This window comes from Saccostrea cucullata, unplaced genomic scaffold (assembly GCF_032062105.1).
Source record: "Saccostrea cucullata isolate Sc308-1 unplaced genomic scaffold, CSIRO_AGI_Scuc_v1 ctg183, whole genome shotgun sequence".
NCBI lineage: Eukaryota > Metazoa > Mollusca > Bivalvia > Ostreida > Ostreidae > Saccostrea > Saccostrea cuccullata.
This window is the reverse complement of record NW_026929981.1, coordinates 512,545-528,899: the sequence shown is the minus strand read 5'-3', so window position 1 is coordinate 528,899 and position 16,355 is coordinate 512,545. Positions and strand designations below refer to the sequence as shown.

Below are 16,355 nucleotides of genomic sequence, written 5' to 3'. Positions count from 1 at the left end.
TTTGTAGTGAAATATCAAAATATGAAAGATTCTGTGGTATCTGTTATTTTAAGCTCACCGGGATATATCTTATCGACACAAAAAAGGAGATGAACATTGTTTTAATTGACAAAACGTCATTGATATATCTAAATGTCAAGTTGAAGGCAACAACAAGGTTTTCTTCTTTACATGTGTAGGATTTTGAGCAAAGTCTACATCATATAAATACAAAAATAGGTCTGCTAATAACGGGGCGCAATCTGTGGGAATTTACATACATTGTTTGAAGACCTGGTCTCCAAAAAACACATCGATATTGTCAATGAGAACCTAAAGCATCCTTTAAAATATTATCAACTTCAGATCTATATAGTACTTGTTTGTTCAATCAAAATGTTTTTTAACAAAATAATTTTGCAAATGACCAATAATAAGGTAGAGTTGACTTACAAGTTCTTTAATGTTTGCATATTTTATACATCTATCAAACGTATAATACACAATACACCACTTACAAACAAAGAAGTATTGCCTCAAGTTCAAAATACAAAAAATTGTTACAAGCAATTTTTTAAAGCAAATTTGTTTAAAGAAAACACTGCAGTTTTTTTGCGTTTGAATACCTTGAAATATACTTTGAGAGGACGCAACATTTCGAAGATCCAGACATTCTCGAAGGGGGAAGGGGTAGTTCATTTGTTTTGACAAGAAATACTAGTAAAGTAGAGACAAGAAAGAATTGTCCAAACTCGAAAATCCTATTTCGTTGAAGGTGGTGGCTCTGGGTTCAGAATTTTACAATTATGTTCTTTATTTTTTGGTGATAAGGGGACTAAATTGAAAGTATTTAATTATACGTGTTAAATAAATAAATGTCAAGTTCAAAAGCAAGCAACCATAAAGGGGCTTCTATATCCGTCTTTCAGTATATATATATATATGCATTAGACTACATGTAATTAACTTTCTTTCGTAATTGCCACTTATATATAGGTATATAAACAATCATAACTTTAATTGCAGCACATATAATTTTAAATGACCTATTTTGTAGGCAGTTCCGTCAATATTATTGTAAGATAGCGTTTAAAACGAAAGTAGGAAACGATACACGTAAAACCACCAACTAAAAGGTACAGTATTTAAGGTTTAAAGTCACATAATCGTGAATTTTTAAAATTCCATCGCTGTGCATTTATATTACCCATGTATGTATACTATATATTTAAGTGACAAATTGAAATTAATCAAAAGTATATCGCTTTCTTCACATCCTAACTTATAACAACAATTATTCTAATAAAACTATTTTGACATCTAGATTTATTTTTTGAAATGGAAAATTGTTTTCTTGTCGCTGCAATCGACTTTGGAACTACATACTCTGGCTATGCCTTCGGAATGGTTCGTGAATTGGAGGAGGATCCGATGAAGATTCACGCAAATCAGGCCTGGGTCTCCGGACAACAAAATCTGTTGTCCCTAAAGACCCCAACATGTCTACTGCTGGATAAAAATAAGAAATTCAAGTCGTTTGGATATGAGGCAGAGAACCAGTACAACAACATAACTATGGACGAAGAGACCGAGGATTATTATTACTTTTACAGATTCAAAATGAATCTACATGAGAGTGAGGTATGTAAATGTGTGCAAGTGGCCATCAGTCTTGAGTTCCATAATTAATATATGCAGCAGTAAAAAACAAAATTATCTTTGTATATCATTTCTTTAGTCCGATGGCATTCTTCATGCAAATCACAGTTTAATTTTTTCAGTATTTCTCTATCTGATTCCATTTCAGGAGTCATTAGAAAACTTACATATTAAAGACGCCAGTGGAAAGGAGCTCCCTGCAATGACAGTCTTTTCTCTTTCCATCAAAGCCCTTAAAGACCATTTAATTGATCTTCTAGATACAAGAGGTACAACTCTGAAGGCGGACGAAGTTCTGTGGGTACTAACAGTACCTGCAATCTGGACAGATTCTGCCAAGATTTTCATGAGGAAAGCAGCCAAAAAGGTATACCTTGAATCAGTAATCAATACTGATAAAGAAAATAATCTAAAAGAGATCTTATTATGATGCCATTATGAACATAATGTAATTAATACGCTCTGGTTATTTCATCTTCTTCTAAGGCGGGAATAAAAGATGAGTGTTTGAAGCTCGCTTTGGAGCCTGAGGCAGCATCAATTTACTGTCAACACATCCATGTGGATCGTTCCAAAGGACAGCGAGGTTTTGGTGTATCCGCTGTGGGTACAAGATATATGGTCATAGATCTGGGGGGTAGGCTGATTTATTAATGCGCGTGAAGTATAAGCTATACTACTGATAGAGATGTAATTCTCCATATAAAATGTTGACTTTAATGAATTTAAGAGGGGTATGTTAAAGAAGAGGTGAACATTAATTCTACTGGTCAAGAATATTTGTGCTAGTGGTTAAATACCCATAATCAAAGCAAATATCACACCAAGTTTTCCCTTTTGCATGTTTTGACAACTGTTCCCTACAAAAATTCGCCACTGCAAAAATTAACCAAGTCGGATAAATTTCAAAACCTTTCTAATTATATATTTATACTCATAGGAGGAACTGCCGACATCACGTGTCATGAGAAGTTGGATGATGATTTTCTGAAGGAGCTGTATAAAGCGAGTGGAGGGGCGTGTGGGGGTACGGCAATGGACGCTAAAGTTCTTGGCGTGATCAAGGAAATTGTGGGAGACTCGGTCTTCGATGAATTCAAGAGGGTCCACGTAGAGGGATATATGGACCTACTACGGGAAATTGAAGTCTTCAAACGAAATATTAAACCTGAAAGTGACGGAAAAATTACTATGACCATACCATATGTTTCCCTCCAAGAAATTTGCTCCGACAAATTAAATAAAAGTTTTAAAGAATTGCTTGCAAGTTCTTCTGTGTCTCATGATGTTTCTCTAACAGGGCAGAAGTTTCGCTTCAGTGCAGGTTTTGCAAAACAGCTTTTTACATCTATTACTGATCAGATTGTGGAGTATATAAGGCTCATTTTAATGCAACCAGAAGTACAAAAGATAAATAGATTTTTACTGGTCGGAGGTTTCGCAGAGAGTCCAATGGTGCAACATGCCATTAAAGAGAACTTTCCTGATAAACGTCTCATAATTCCTCAAGAGGCTGGCTTAGCCGTGCTGAAAGGTGCTGTTTTGTTTGGTCATCGGCCAAAGACGATCAAAAGCAGGGTGATCAAGTATTCTTATGGTGTAAAAACCACACCAGTATTTGATCCAATGGTTCATGACCCTAAACGAAGATGTATTATTAACGGAGTTGATCGATGCCAGAATGTTTTCGGATGTTTCATGAAATCGGGCACAGCTGTTGAATTGGAACACGAAGTAGAAAAGAAGTACCAAACCAATCAAGCATTTCAGCAAACAGTTCCGCTTGAATTGTTTTTCTTAATAAAAGAGGATGCAAAATATATTGACGAACCCTGTGTGCAAAAACTTTGGAAAATGGATATAAACATTCCTCATCCATGTGAAAATCCTCGAAAGGTTAAAGTGCTGTATATTTTTGGTGACACTGAATTAAGAGTGACTGCTGTAGAAATGGATACCGGGACACCATGTGAAGCCACAATTGGTGGAATATGTTAAACTGATTGTGTGATATTTCAAAGTCATTAACTAATATAAAATTATCATCAAAATTTTACATTCTTCACTGCAAACATAGAATTCGAGACCAATATAAGATTCTGTCCAAATTTGTTGAGGAAATTATAAATTATCTGGATACACTGTAGTACAAACATTGTAACAGGAGTTTTTCTTTTGAAATGCATTGAACAAAAGAATTTTTCATGGACAAGTCAATGAATTTCAGAAAAAAAATTACTTTAAAGCTCAGTAAAGGGTGGAACAATAGAAGCTAGATTTACAACATATACTAGTATCATAGATCTTAGTTTGATGACAGAGATTATATTTCTTTGTAACAATGTATACAGGGTAACAAAGCAAAAGACATACACTAGATGTCATATTTGGTGAAAATAATAGACAAATTATGAATAAAGGTTTATAAGACTTGTGTATTTGATGTTTCAATTCCCAGTGATGCCTCCATATAGCATATTATTGCGAAATTACAGTAACTGTTAATAAAATTTTCTCAAATTCAAGCCATACATCAATGTCGAAACATCAAACATGTTGTTACCCAAAGAAAGGACTTGTTTCAATGAATATACTTTTGAAATTCACATGAATTACACCTGTGAAATATGAAGGTCATAGAGTACTAACTGTTCAAAAGTTAAGGCAACAGTTAAAATTTTTTTTAAAAAGTCAAACTTTAATGTCAAGATCATGAAATATTTATCAGTAGAAAAGTCTTGTTGCAATGAATACAGTGTGAAATAAGAAAGACCTAGCACCAATTGTTCAAAAGTAATGGGTCATGGTTAAATTTTAGAAATATTTGGCAAACGTGAATTAAACTCCATGGTCAAGGGATAAAAAGTCTAATATGTAGTTATCAAAAGAAGATCTTCTCATAAAGAATATACTAAGTACTTGTGAAATATATAATTCATAGCTCCAACCAATCAAAAGTTACATTCAAAGTTAAATTTTTTTGTATAGACAAACAGAGAGATAGATGGACTGACAATCAGGGCAAGAACTACACACCCCCAGAAACTTTGATTATTGTGGCATAAAAACAACAAAAAGAGAGAACATTATAGGATTTATGTAATCCTTTAATAAAATATTTTGTATCATTACAAATTAGTGTTTGGACAAATTTTGACGCTGGGCTTTGAATTTTGATACCCTTACTGGCCTCTGAATTTCCTCTGACTGAGCAGCAATGTGTGGTCTGCTTTCAGAAGATGTCTGCTCTTTTGCGACTGTTGGCATAGGTTCTGGAACTTTCTTCTCCACAACAACACCAGAAAATGCCTGAAGAGACAATTATTAATTAAAATCATCATCACTGATTAAATGTTAAAAAATAATTAAGTATTCCTTAAAAGGGTAACTATCCATTTTTTTTTTTTTTTTTGCATATAAATACTGGTACACTACCTCTACCAAAAAGGCAATGCTAAGGTAATGTCTGAAGTTCTTTGACTCGAACACATCAATAACTTTCTAAACAGTGGATTGCAACAACACAAATGATGTGATCTAGCAAAAAATCAGACTAATCAAACTCACTGTTGGCAATGAAGAGGATGGACCCATTAATGGAGCTCTCTGTCTGTCAGATTTTTTCTTGACATTCACTCTCTTTACATTGCTACTACTGTTTTTAAGAATGGACTTAGGGTCTGGCTTGTAGAGTCTGTAAATGTCCCGAGGACTTCTCACTTCACAAGTATCTTCCTCTGAGTTTGCTTCCTTAGTTTAAAATGAAAAGAAAGATTTGTAAATGGGTTTGTCTGGAATTTCTATCTACACGTGATTTAATATTGAATTTGGTGTGGGAAAATTTTTGAGATTTTTCTGTTTTCTATTTTCTTCTTACTCTATCTAAAACTGATCTTCAGAAATTCAAAAAAAGCAGTCTAAATATTTATTAAACATTTTCAGCAGAAACTCACTTCTCGTTGTAGTCGATCGTCTACTTTTGCATGTGAGAAGTTGATGACCTGTGTCTTCCTCCTTCTTTGACTCTCTTCTTCTTCCTCTTCTTCTTCAGTATCACTTGAGAAATCATCACTGTCTCCAATTTCACTTTCTTCTTCAGACTCTACCATGGAAGATGACTCCTCTTCTTCTTGGAAGTGAACTTTTCTGGTTGTTTGATGTTGTGATGGTGAAGTTACTGACATGTCCTCTTGCAAAGTTTTCATAAAATCGACATCAGCTGTTTCTACTGAAATTCTGCAACAACAGAAAATACAATGTATTGTAAATGTTGCCATAGCTGTGATGGTTTGATGTCTCCATGATGTATTAATTTTTCTGATTATTTTTCATTTTCTTGATATGTTTTACAACACATTGAAATACCGGTACACAGAGTCATTTAATATCTCACTGTATACTTCTTTGAAATACATTGTACGTGTATTTAATTCTATATTTTTTAGATTTATTTCACCTTTGAAGTTCCTGGCGTTCAGATTCCTGTTTCTCTAGTTCATCCAACCTCTTCCATATTTCTTCATCTGTAAGAGTTTTCTCTTTCTCCATTGACTTTCTCTCTATTTTCTCTTTCTTTCTTTGTCTCTGTATACTTTTCCTGTGTTCCTCTTCATCAAAGTGAAAAATCAGTATATTATGTCATCACCACAGTAAATTAATGAAAATGCTCTCAATTGAAAGTTTCAGTGACCAGAAATTTAGACACAAACCTCTCCATAGCTTTTCCTTATCAGCATCATATTCTTCTGTTATTTCAAAGTAATCTTCATTCTGGTAAAGTGTATAACATAAAATCACATTTGTAATATTTATGTCCCATTATTATAGTTTTTTAATTTTAGATAGTGAACCAAACGTAAAGTAGACATGCATATTATTTTTCTTTGTTATTACTTTCATTAAAAAACACTCATTAAGGATACACCAAAGGCTTTTTTCAAAATTTTTGTCAATTTTGAGATTTTTGGCTAAGAAAACATTGCTAATCACTGCTTTATAATGCATGAAAAATGTAACTTTTGAATAAGAAGATTTATCAAAAATCTGAGATACGGTTTTAAAGTTCAATCTTTAATCTACATTGAGGCAAAATTTTGACTTTCAGAGGTGGAGTACAAAAAAGTTGATTTATAAAATATAAATGCACTAATATTTACATTAAAATATTAATAATTTTTTAATGAGATAAAAATGAAAATTTAAATTAAGATCATTAAACAGTAAATTTAACAAGCTTTCAAATGACATATACTTTTAATATGTTATCTTTGTTAATAAAAGAATTACAAGCAAATTAAATTTTGCCCTTTGGAAACCTTTGGTGTATCCTTAAAGAGTATTACTGTAGATTATACATATCCTTTAATGGGCCTAGAAAACTTTTACAACATAATAATGTCATTTCACTTCAGCAGATCATATATAACATTATTCAAATGTGTTGATTTTAAATCTACTGCCTCTTTGAAATTAACAACATGTTAAGCTTTAACTTCTTGGTGCAATTTACCGTTGATCCTCCAGGAATGTTCTTTGTAAATTCAAGTCTTGGTTCAAGGAGACGTTTCTGAGCCTGCAGATCATCAATTTGTTTTTGCACAGCTGTGAAAAAGACAATGAATTATACTCCCATTGCCATCAGAGTAACCTTCTCTCTTGTATGTTTGATTAAATACTGATAACATTTACAGATTTCTATGTTTTTATAATTGTAAAAAATCGACATGCTCTTAAAAACAAGAACTGTAAATGTGGAAAATGCCTACTCGTTATTCTTCTGCCTATGATCTCCGTTGCCTGTTTGGCAGATCTCTCAGCAAACCAGTTATCTCCTAGCAACACAAGTATCTCATTTGTATGAACCAGTTGCCCAGGCATAAAAGCCAAAGGCCCAAATGGTACCTGAAAAAAACCCACAAATCCTTTTAGACTCATATCCATCATATAACATACTTTCACCCTCTTACAATATACATTTATTTACAACCATAACAAAAACAATTTACCACTTCACTAATATATGGGAAATAACATGAATAAAGCATACACACTGTAATACAAATAATTTCTGAGGAACTTCTAAGTTCTGGAATCATATTTGCATAGACAACTTTACTTACCATGACATCGTGCTTAGTCTTATCTGGCAATGTTGTCAGTCGCTTCTTCAGTGCCTCATAGTCAGATCTGAATGTTTCCCTGTTATCGATAAAAGGATAACTCTTTTTATTGTCCGTCATCATAATTTACTCATCATAATGATACATGCGCAGGATCCAAAAATACCCCAAATTTATTCCATTCGCAATAATGATGCTTCTGAACTAAGGAATAATAATGGAAATGGGTAAAAAATAATTAGCCCAAGTACTGTACCATTGTTTAATTTTTCTATCAGTTTCAAAAAGAGCAAGTTTTTGTTCCTCTTCAAGTCTTTTAATGTGTTTAAGATCCATGCTTTTTAACCAAAGGATTCTTTGGTCGCTATATATTGTTAAACCTTTCTTTTATTTTTTAAATTTCTCAATTTTGCGTGTGACAGGCAAACAGAAAGTAAACACAGGAAACCGCGGGCGCTCACTAAATGCGGTTTGTACAGTGGGGAAAACAAAAAGACGGAAAAAAGAAATTACGATTTTATAAATGGTCAAGAAATGTAATGACCACAAAGCATTTAAAAAAAAAACTAGCTGCAGTCCCCACCCCTCCAAAAAAGTAACATAAACGCTTATTATAAGTATATACAAATCTCCTCCCCTAACTGCAAGCAAAAAGCACAGAGGCACCAAGGAAAGAAGGGGGGGGGGGTCGACTCATTGATTGGAGAACTTTTATATCATTATGAGTGCATAGATTTCATAAACTTTTATAAATGTTGCACTTTCCATTATCTTAATGGTGTAGAAATAAAGACACACTTTTACTAATGAAATAAACTCAAATCAGGCATGATTAATACTGCATTTTAAAAAAGTCATAAAAAAAAAACAAAAGTATTTCTATTTCTTCAATTTATTCTGAAATTTTATTTTAATTCAAAGTGAAAGGAAATCAAAATATGAAAGACAGAATATACTACAACATAGGGATTATCAACACTACCTAAAATATTGTGTAAATTAAGAGATATACAACCTGTACATTGTATGATTTAATGCAAACAAAGCTATTTTTATTGTGGAGCCATTCTGTTCTCGAGTTAACAGTCTGACAGAGAAATTACAGGTGTCATTTTCATGAGGACACTAGTTTTACAATATCAGATATGGCATAATATAGCCTAGCTGTCATATGATTCAGATTACTGGATCCGATCCTGTGGCAATTACTGATTTTTTCTTGATTTCTTGTCCAGCTAACTTCGCCATGTAACTTCAACTTCATCTGTTCGAAATCTGAAATGCATGAAACTCAATATAAGATATTCTCTAGTGAAAAAGTATTATCCCTATAAATATTTTATAAATAAAAACAATTAAGCAATTCATGTTTCAATGCCAATTATAGAACATATTCTTTAACCCAATGACACTATACAATACCCCCCCCCCCCCCACCCCTTTCACATCTCACACTCTCTTTACTCTGTGATTTCATTAATTTACTTTTAAAATATTAAATTGTATATAAGAATATGATACAAACAGGAATGCAGAAAAGACAAAATTATAATAAAATATGCTTTAAAAAATGAAAATAATATACATTGTACAGAGTAAATTACCTTTGTGTGCATGATGTCTCCTTGAGTGGAGTTGTCTGCCCTGAACGATACATTTCCCATCCTGCTTGGGCAATCATGGCACCATTATCAATGCAGAACCTAAATTAATATATAGAGAATAATACAAACCGTTTTCCATATCACATCCTGTATCAGACCGGGACACCAATATCAGCCAGAGGGCCAAAGGCCAGAGGGCTGATATTGGTCGAGGGCTGATACAGGATGTGATGTGGAAAAGGGTATGTTTTATTATGTTTATTACATACTTAGTAATAAAAGACAGTACACATTAAGTTGAGAAGAAAATAAACACTTAGTAATAAAATACAGTACACATTAAGTTGAGAAGAAAATAAGTAAATAATCATGCACGGACTTCTTAGTACATGTACAAGGTCTATTGTCTCATATGGTTTGGGTTTGTTTCTATATGTACTTCTATTTCAAATGAGACCGATCAGTAATTTGAAAATAATCTATTACATGTATTTTTCAATTAGATTATCCTTACATTCAAAAAGTTAAAATGAAGAGAATATGTAACCCTCAAAATATGTGTATGATCACAAGTACTGTTTTTAGAGGTTTAATTTTCTAGGGGTGTGATATTGATCCGTATCAGCCCTGCAGGGCTGATATGGCTATTGTGACATCAGACATATTGCATATGCGAAAATCCTGTATTTATTACTAAGTATGTAATAAATTAATTTTTTTTCCAACAATAAATATAATTATATAATAACATAAGTTTATGTCTATAGGAGATGAGTTTAAAACTACATGTGAATAATAATGCTACTACTTTTTAGAAATTTTAAATTTTACTTTTCACAAGTCTAGAATTTTTCAATATCAATACAGAATTTAAAATTGGTAAAAATTCAATTTGTCTATCAAATAATTTATTGCAAATACTTGAATATTTTAACTGCACAGAAAAGCTTAAAATCATTATCACAAATTGATGTGATTTTTTTCTAAATGATATCTATGATAAGTTTGGATTACCTTTCATCAGTAGCGTATAGCTTGGCGCCTCTCTCTTGAGCCATGACTTCCATCATGGCCTGTAGTCGCTTGTTACCTGTGAAATTAACACATCAGGTCAAATCACTGTACATGTATTACCAAGACACATTTATTGTATACCAGTGATGCTAGCTGCAAAAATGTAGCCCTCTCTGATTTTTTAATCTGATATTTTCTGGAGAGGGCCCTCCCCCCAAAAGGCTACATTATTGCAGCTACCGTGGTGCATACTGTCAAAGCCTGCAATTGAACTGCATTGGAACTTTATATCCAAAAAAATATTTAAAGATTTCAATTAAGAATTTTACAATATTTACAATAGTCATGCAACAAAGATGGGAATGTTATTGTAAAGCTGCTCCAGTTTAGATTAATTTGACTTTTGTAGCCCCAAAAGATAGGAATCTAAAATAAATTATAAGGAAGATTTTTTTTTTGTTTGGGATAATTGTTTACAAATACAGTGTATAAAATTGTTTTATATTGCTGTACAAAGCAATATCTCTTATACAATCAAGTGCGATATCATTTCAACTTACAACCAACCCCTCCTACAATGAGAACTTCTTCAGATCCACAGTGAGCCATGGCACGCTCTGAAAAGATTTACAAAATAAAATTAATTCATGTAAAACAATTTATCTACACTATTAAAATCTGTCATGATCACGCAGGAGAACCTCTGCTTGAATCACTTTTTAGATGAGATTCCATGGTTTTGATTTAAATAAGTTTATTGAAACAAGAGATGTAAAACACTTATGCCCCCTCCCACAAATAATTGGAATTTTTCGAAGTCCAAGGGGGCATAATCTGTCAAAAATGGCTCGATCATACCCAAAACAGAACTTGATCTAAATATTCTTATGATAAATCTGTATACTGTACCAAATTTCATTTCAGTATGTGCAACCCCTGCGAAGAAAATGAATGAAACTTGGTGGACCGACAGACAGATTGACTGTCAGCAGCAAAGCAAAACGCCCTCCCATCTTCGAAGGGGGGCATCATAAATTTACTTATTTCTTCATTTATTCTACAAGATGTATGGCTTATCAGATAACATTAAATTACACAATTACAAAATAAAGGATGAATATTAAATACAGAAGTTTAGCACTATAATGTTTGTACAAAAACATCATACACTATATTGCTTGTACATAATTCATGTATTTTCAACAGCATTTTTATTTACAGTTTATAGTAGTAAGCTCAAAGTGCTTCTGCTTTCTGTGGAATCATTATGTGCTGCTTTTAACTGAAATACATTTAAAAAGTAATAATTATTATTTACACATTAACATGTGTAAGTACCTGTTATTTCTATCAACATGGCAAACACTGTCTCTTGCAGGGAAAAGCAGAGATCTTCTGGTGAGTATTCTCCCTTTTCCAGCAGCTGTGGTGCTCTCTCCTGTTAGAGCAAAGAAAAGTCAAGGATTTAAATTCTTCCATAATTTAATTACCATATACTAAATAAATTATACATTGTTTTTATCAAAATTGTCATAATTTCTTGGTAGAAAGAGAGATGAGGTGAGGGAAAGGGGGGATGTTGCTACAAAATACTAGTGCTTGTATACATGTATTTATCACTTAGTGTATAATACTTAAGATAGACTTACCTCTATAAAGGAGAGTAATCCTGAGAAAGATACATCCATTCCTTTGACAACATAAGGTAGTTCTAAGAATTTTTTTCCTCTGCATTACAAAAGAAAATATTCTTTTAATACAGCCTATCACAGAATTTTTTTATTCTTGCAAAAATATATCTTATCATGTTTCAGATCTATTTCAGTAATAAAGCTTGTTATCACATCTTCCAACCATTGAATTTTATAAATACATAATAGTTAAATACATGTACATATACATGTTTAGGTGAAGTGTGTATTTCACACTTATAATTATAATAATTAAATTACTGAGATACAAGAACTTTAATTACTTCTATATTTAACTTATAAACTACTTATAATAAGTGAGTGATTCAATCTGTTAAATATGATAGAAATTCAAAATTTGTTAATGAAGTACACATTCACTTACTTTTTTGCCAGTTGTTCTATATTATAACCAGGACTTGGGTCATTTGACAGCTGAATAGTGAAGCAAATAAAATTATTAAACATGTCTTCTTTCCATTTTATTCTAATCAGTGTTGATATCAAGCTTGTAATTTACCGGTATACATAAAAAAAGTCATTAAAAATAGCTGCATCCATGAGTCAGCTAATCATTTTAAAAATAAGATAAATATTTAAAACAGGTAAAAGCTTTACCTTTAAAACCCTTGCAAATCTATCTAGACAATTTCCAACTGCAATGTCTATAGTTTCACCAAATATGCGATATCTTCTCTGGGAATATGCTATCACCTACAAACAAATATATATGTACATGTATTTTCTTTTAAAAGGAAACTTCAGCTCCACATCATCAATCACCATGGCAGAAACTATACATAATTATGTACATGCATATTGCTGATATCATATGATGTAAACATTAGTACCTGTGTATTTCCTCCACTGACGTAAAGGACAGTTGGATTCACTGCTCCAGTAATCAATCGTCCCATTTCTATGTCTGCATCAGAGTCATGGACAACACAGTTGTAATTCTTACATACAAAATATTAATCAATAAGACAATTGTTCAAGTGGTATTTTTTAAAAAGTGTATATACCAGGTAATTCCTTGAAATCAATTATTGAAATTCATTGATTCAGTCTTGAATATATTTCAATTTAGAAACAAATTATATAAAAAATATAAATGAATTGCAGGCCAGCAGTATAATTATAATTATGCTTTGTCGTCTTTTTAATAAAAATCAGTATTAAATAAGGATACGCCCAATACAATGATTCACTGCAATCATTGGTTTTCTCCAAAGCTGTGCCACAGTTCTAGCAACAATAGCAGTGGAAACCAATGGTGCTCCCATTCCTGGGCCTAAAATGAAATATAAATGCTTCAAGTCTTTCATTATAAGGGGAAAAAAATAATCATGCATGTCATAACAACTACTCTTTTTGAACTTATAGCAAAGGAAAAGAAAAGTACTTAAGCAGCTGGGATTTGAAATTTTACAACAGCAATAAATAGAATAATGATCGTTGATAAAGTCTCTTTATGTTCTTATATAGTCTACTTGTGTGCCAAGTTATATTGAAATCAGCAAAACTGTAGGAGGAGTAGCATTTTGAAAAAATTTTACAGTCATTTCTATTTTTAGTAACCATGGCAACACCGTTCATTTTTAAAATTAAAATTCGAACATAAAATTATGTATCTTAGTGTATTCTACTTGTGTGCCAAGTTATACTGAAATCAGACCAAAACTGTAGGAATTAATTGAAACAATTTTAAAAATTTTTAGTTGAACACCGTTCAATAAAAACCAATACACAGAATTATGTATCTTAGGTAGTCTACTTGTGTGCCAAGTTATACTGAAATCAGACCAAAACTGTAAGTAGTAGCATTTTGACACAGAAATTTCTATTTTTAGTATGGCAACACCGTTCATCGAAATCAAAAACCAATACACAGAATTATGTATCTTAGTGTAGTCTACTTGTGTGCCAAGTTATACTGAAATCAGACCAAAACTGTAGGAAGCATTTTGTAAGAATTTCACAGAAATTTCTATTTTTAGTAACCACAGCAACACCGTTCATCAAAATCAAAAACCAATACACAGAATTATGTATCTTAGTGTAGTCTACTTGTGTGCCAAGTAATACTGAAATCAGACCAAAACTGTAAATGCATTTTGAAAGAATTTCACAGAAATTTCTATTTTTAGTAACCACGGCAACACCGTTCATTGAAATCAAAAACCGATACACAGTTATGTGATGTGCCAATATTGAAATCAGACCAGAACTGTAGGAGTGTGTGAAAGAATTTCAAAAATTTCTATTTTTAGTAACCACGGCAACACCGTTCAAATATAAAAACCGATATACAGAATTATGTATCTTTGTTTACTTGTGTACCAAGTTATATTGAAATCAGACCAAAACTGTAGTAGACGTGACATTTTGAAAGAATTTCACAGAAATTTCTATTTTTAGTAACCACGGCAACACCGTTCATCGAAATCAAAAACCGATATACAGAATTATGTATCTTAGTGTAGTCTACTTGTGTGCCAAGTTATATTGAAATCAGACCAAAACTGTAGGAGGAGTAGCATTTTGAAAAATTGTTTACATGAAATTCTAAAATATTTTAGGCTTTGATTCACTGTGGAAATAATCATGCATGTCATAACAACTAACTTTTTTGTCTTTTTTTTTGGTCACAAATATTGTTTTGTTTTTTTTGGTCACAAATGACATTTATTTCTACATTTTATCCACAGGCCTTAAAGAGTTGCTAAAAAAATAAAACAAACATCCCAATTTTTTGTAAATTGGAATGAAGCAAATTTGTAGTTGAAAATACAATCAAAAGCTTCAGAATAAAGGCCTATTCAGCAATCACATCTAACAATGGCATACCTTTTGTATATGCAATAACATCTATTTCATCTGGGGAAATGTTTGCTTCATCTAAAGCTTTCTGTAGCACATCTAGTGCATGTTCTCTGTGATGTTTAGCTGTATCTTTTGGTAAAAACCCTGAAAAGTAAATGATTGGGAAAAAAATCATGAAAGTTTCTAAAGTTTTGAAAATTCTATCTTTCAATGTGTGACTGTGACATGGTAACGGGTTCGTTTGCCCGATCTACCTGTTCGCAGGAACCCGTTCGCGCAGAGTCCATTCGCCCGAAATATTTTTTGCCCAATATCTTGTTCGCTTTATATGTGGTTCGCCCAATACTTATATATACTTGTATGTACCATATGAATTAAAAATTAACATACCAGTATTATATCATTTTTTCTATTAATTCCCTTACAAACTTGGATTTTTTTCTCTCAAATTCTGATACGAAGAGCAATGTTTATATAGTCTAAATTAATTTTTGATTTGATTCTAATGTTTTTTGAATGACTAAGTGTTTGCACTATAGTTAATTAGATGATTAATATCAATGTTAATTAGGGGGGATACATCCGTGTTATTTTTACGAATTGTGCTATGTTTTGAAAACAATTAAGGGACTGAGACGTTAAAAGGTGTGACCGCTGATACTAAAACAGGTGTGACCATTTGTGACCATATGCATAACGTCTGACGGACACAGTGACGGTCTGTTTTATTTTGAATGTACAAAAAATTAGGAAAGAAATTCATTAGATTTTATTCTACAAATAATTACTGCAAACGGACCATGTGTGAACAAGTTTTAGGGCGAGCGGACTAACCATTTTTTTTTAGGGCAAGATGGAACCCTGTGGCAGTAAAAATGGCTGAATTAAATATAAAAAAGATGGGGATTTTTTTTTACCTTGACCTGGTGGAGTAATGTAGGTGTGTCGTGGATTAGATAAGACAATGCCATCTTTAACAATACCAACTCCAAGTTTATTGGCACTTCCTTCAAATCCAATTACAACAACCATAGTTCAGTTCATGAAATTCTAAAATATTTTAGGTTTGATTCACTGTGGAAGTATCATTATTCGAGAAAAAGTCGATGCTTCAATCACAAAAAGTGCATTCTGGTGTCTTTTGCTGTTCGTTTACATAAAAACAACAATATTTGCAGGGGAAATATTTTATCCATGTGGATAGCAACTCAAACTGGAACTACAAGAGGAAACATAAAATTAAAACCGAACAAAGTTATCAATTTGTCCCTGAAAGAATTCGATTGTTTTATTTTCTAGTTTTTCTCGCTTTTACATGAACAAATACTTTTGCAGTGTCAACTCTTGTGTTTGTTTCTAATATATTCTGTCAATTTTCTTCTTTTACTTCGAAAAAGAACTTTACAAACAAAATTATTATTACTTTAGCACCGGAATATTTTTTGAACGCCTTAACAAAGATA

At 32.2% G+C, this 16,355-nt stretch overlaps 3 protein-coding genes across 3 annotated transcripts; 1 reads left to right on the top strand and 2 right to left on the bottom strand.

Annotated features, from left to right (window-relative positions):
* Positions 1–1,054: 1,054 nt before the first annotated feature.
* LOC134282685 (heat shock 70 kDa protein 12B-like) lies at positions 1,055–4,059 on the top strand. The gene is made up of 5 exons (XM_062765090.1): positions 1,055–1,115; positions 1,304–1,620; positions 1,787–2,005; positions 2,125–2,275; positions 2,579–4,059. The coding sequence occupies exons 2-5, from the start codon at positions 1,318–1,320 to the stop codon at positions 3,634–3,636; spliced, it is 1,731 nt and encodes a 576-aa protein (XP_062621074.1). The 5' UTR covers positions 1,055–1,115; positions 1,304–1,317; the 3' UTR covers positions 3,637–4,059.
* Positions 4,060–4,767: 708 nt separating this feature from the next.
* Positions 4,768–8,206, bottom strand: LOC134282681 (unconventional prefoldin RPB5 interactor 1-like). The gene is made up of 9 exons (XM_062765084.1): positions 8,014–8,206; positions 7,758–7,836; positions 7,404–7,539; positions 7,148–7,239; positions 6,348–6,408; positions 6,095–6,245; positions 5,592–5,874; positions 5,206–5,388; positions 4,768–4,947 (listed from the first exon to the last, which is right to left on the bottom strand). The coding sequence occupies exons 1-9, from the start codon at positions 8,091–8,093 to the stop codon at positions 4,774–4,776; spliced, it is 1,239 nt and encodes a 412-aa protein (XP_062621068.1). The 5' UTR covers positions 8,094–8,206; the 3' UTR covers positions 4,768–4,773.
* A 413-nt stretch (positions 8,207–8,619) lies between these two features.
* LOC134282683 (probable tRNA N6-adenosine threonylcarbamoyltransferase) lies at positions 8,620–16,108 on the bottom strand. Its single transcript, XM_062765088.1, has 12 exons — positions 15,810–16,108; positions 14,917–15,036; positions 13,259–13,360; positions 12,918–12,991; positions 12,685–12,780; positions 12,452–12,501; positions 12,025–12,103; positions 11,714–11,813; positions 10,936–10,992; positions 10,376–10,451; positions 9,362–9,460; positions 8,620–9,032 (listed from the first exon to the last, which is right to left on the bottom strand). Exons 1-12 carry the CDS (start codon positions 15,922–15,924, stop codon positions 8,993–8,995), a joined length of 1,008 nt encoding a protein of 335 aa, XP_062621072.1. The 5' UTR covers positions 15,925–16,108; the 3' UTR covers positions 8,620–8,992.
* Positions 16,109–16,355: the final 247 nt, after the last annotated feature.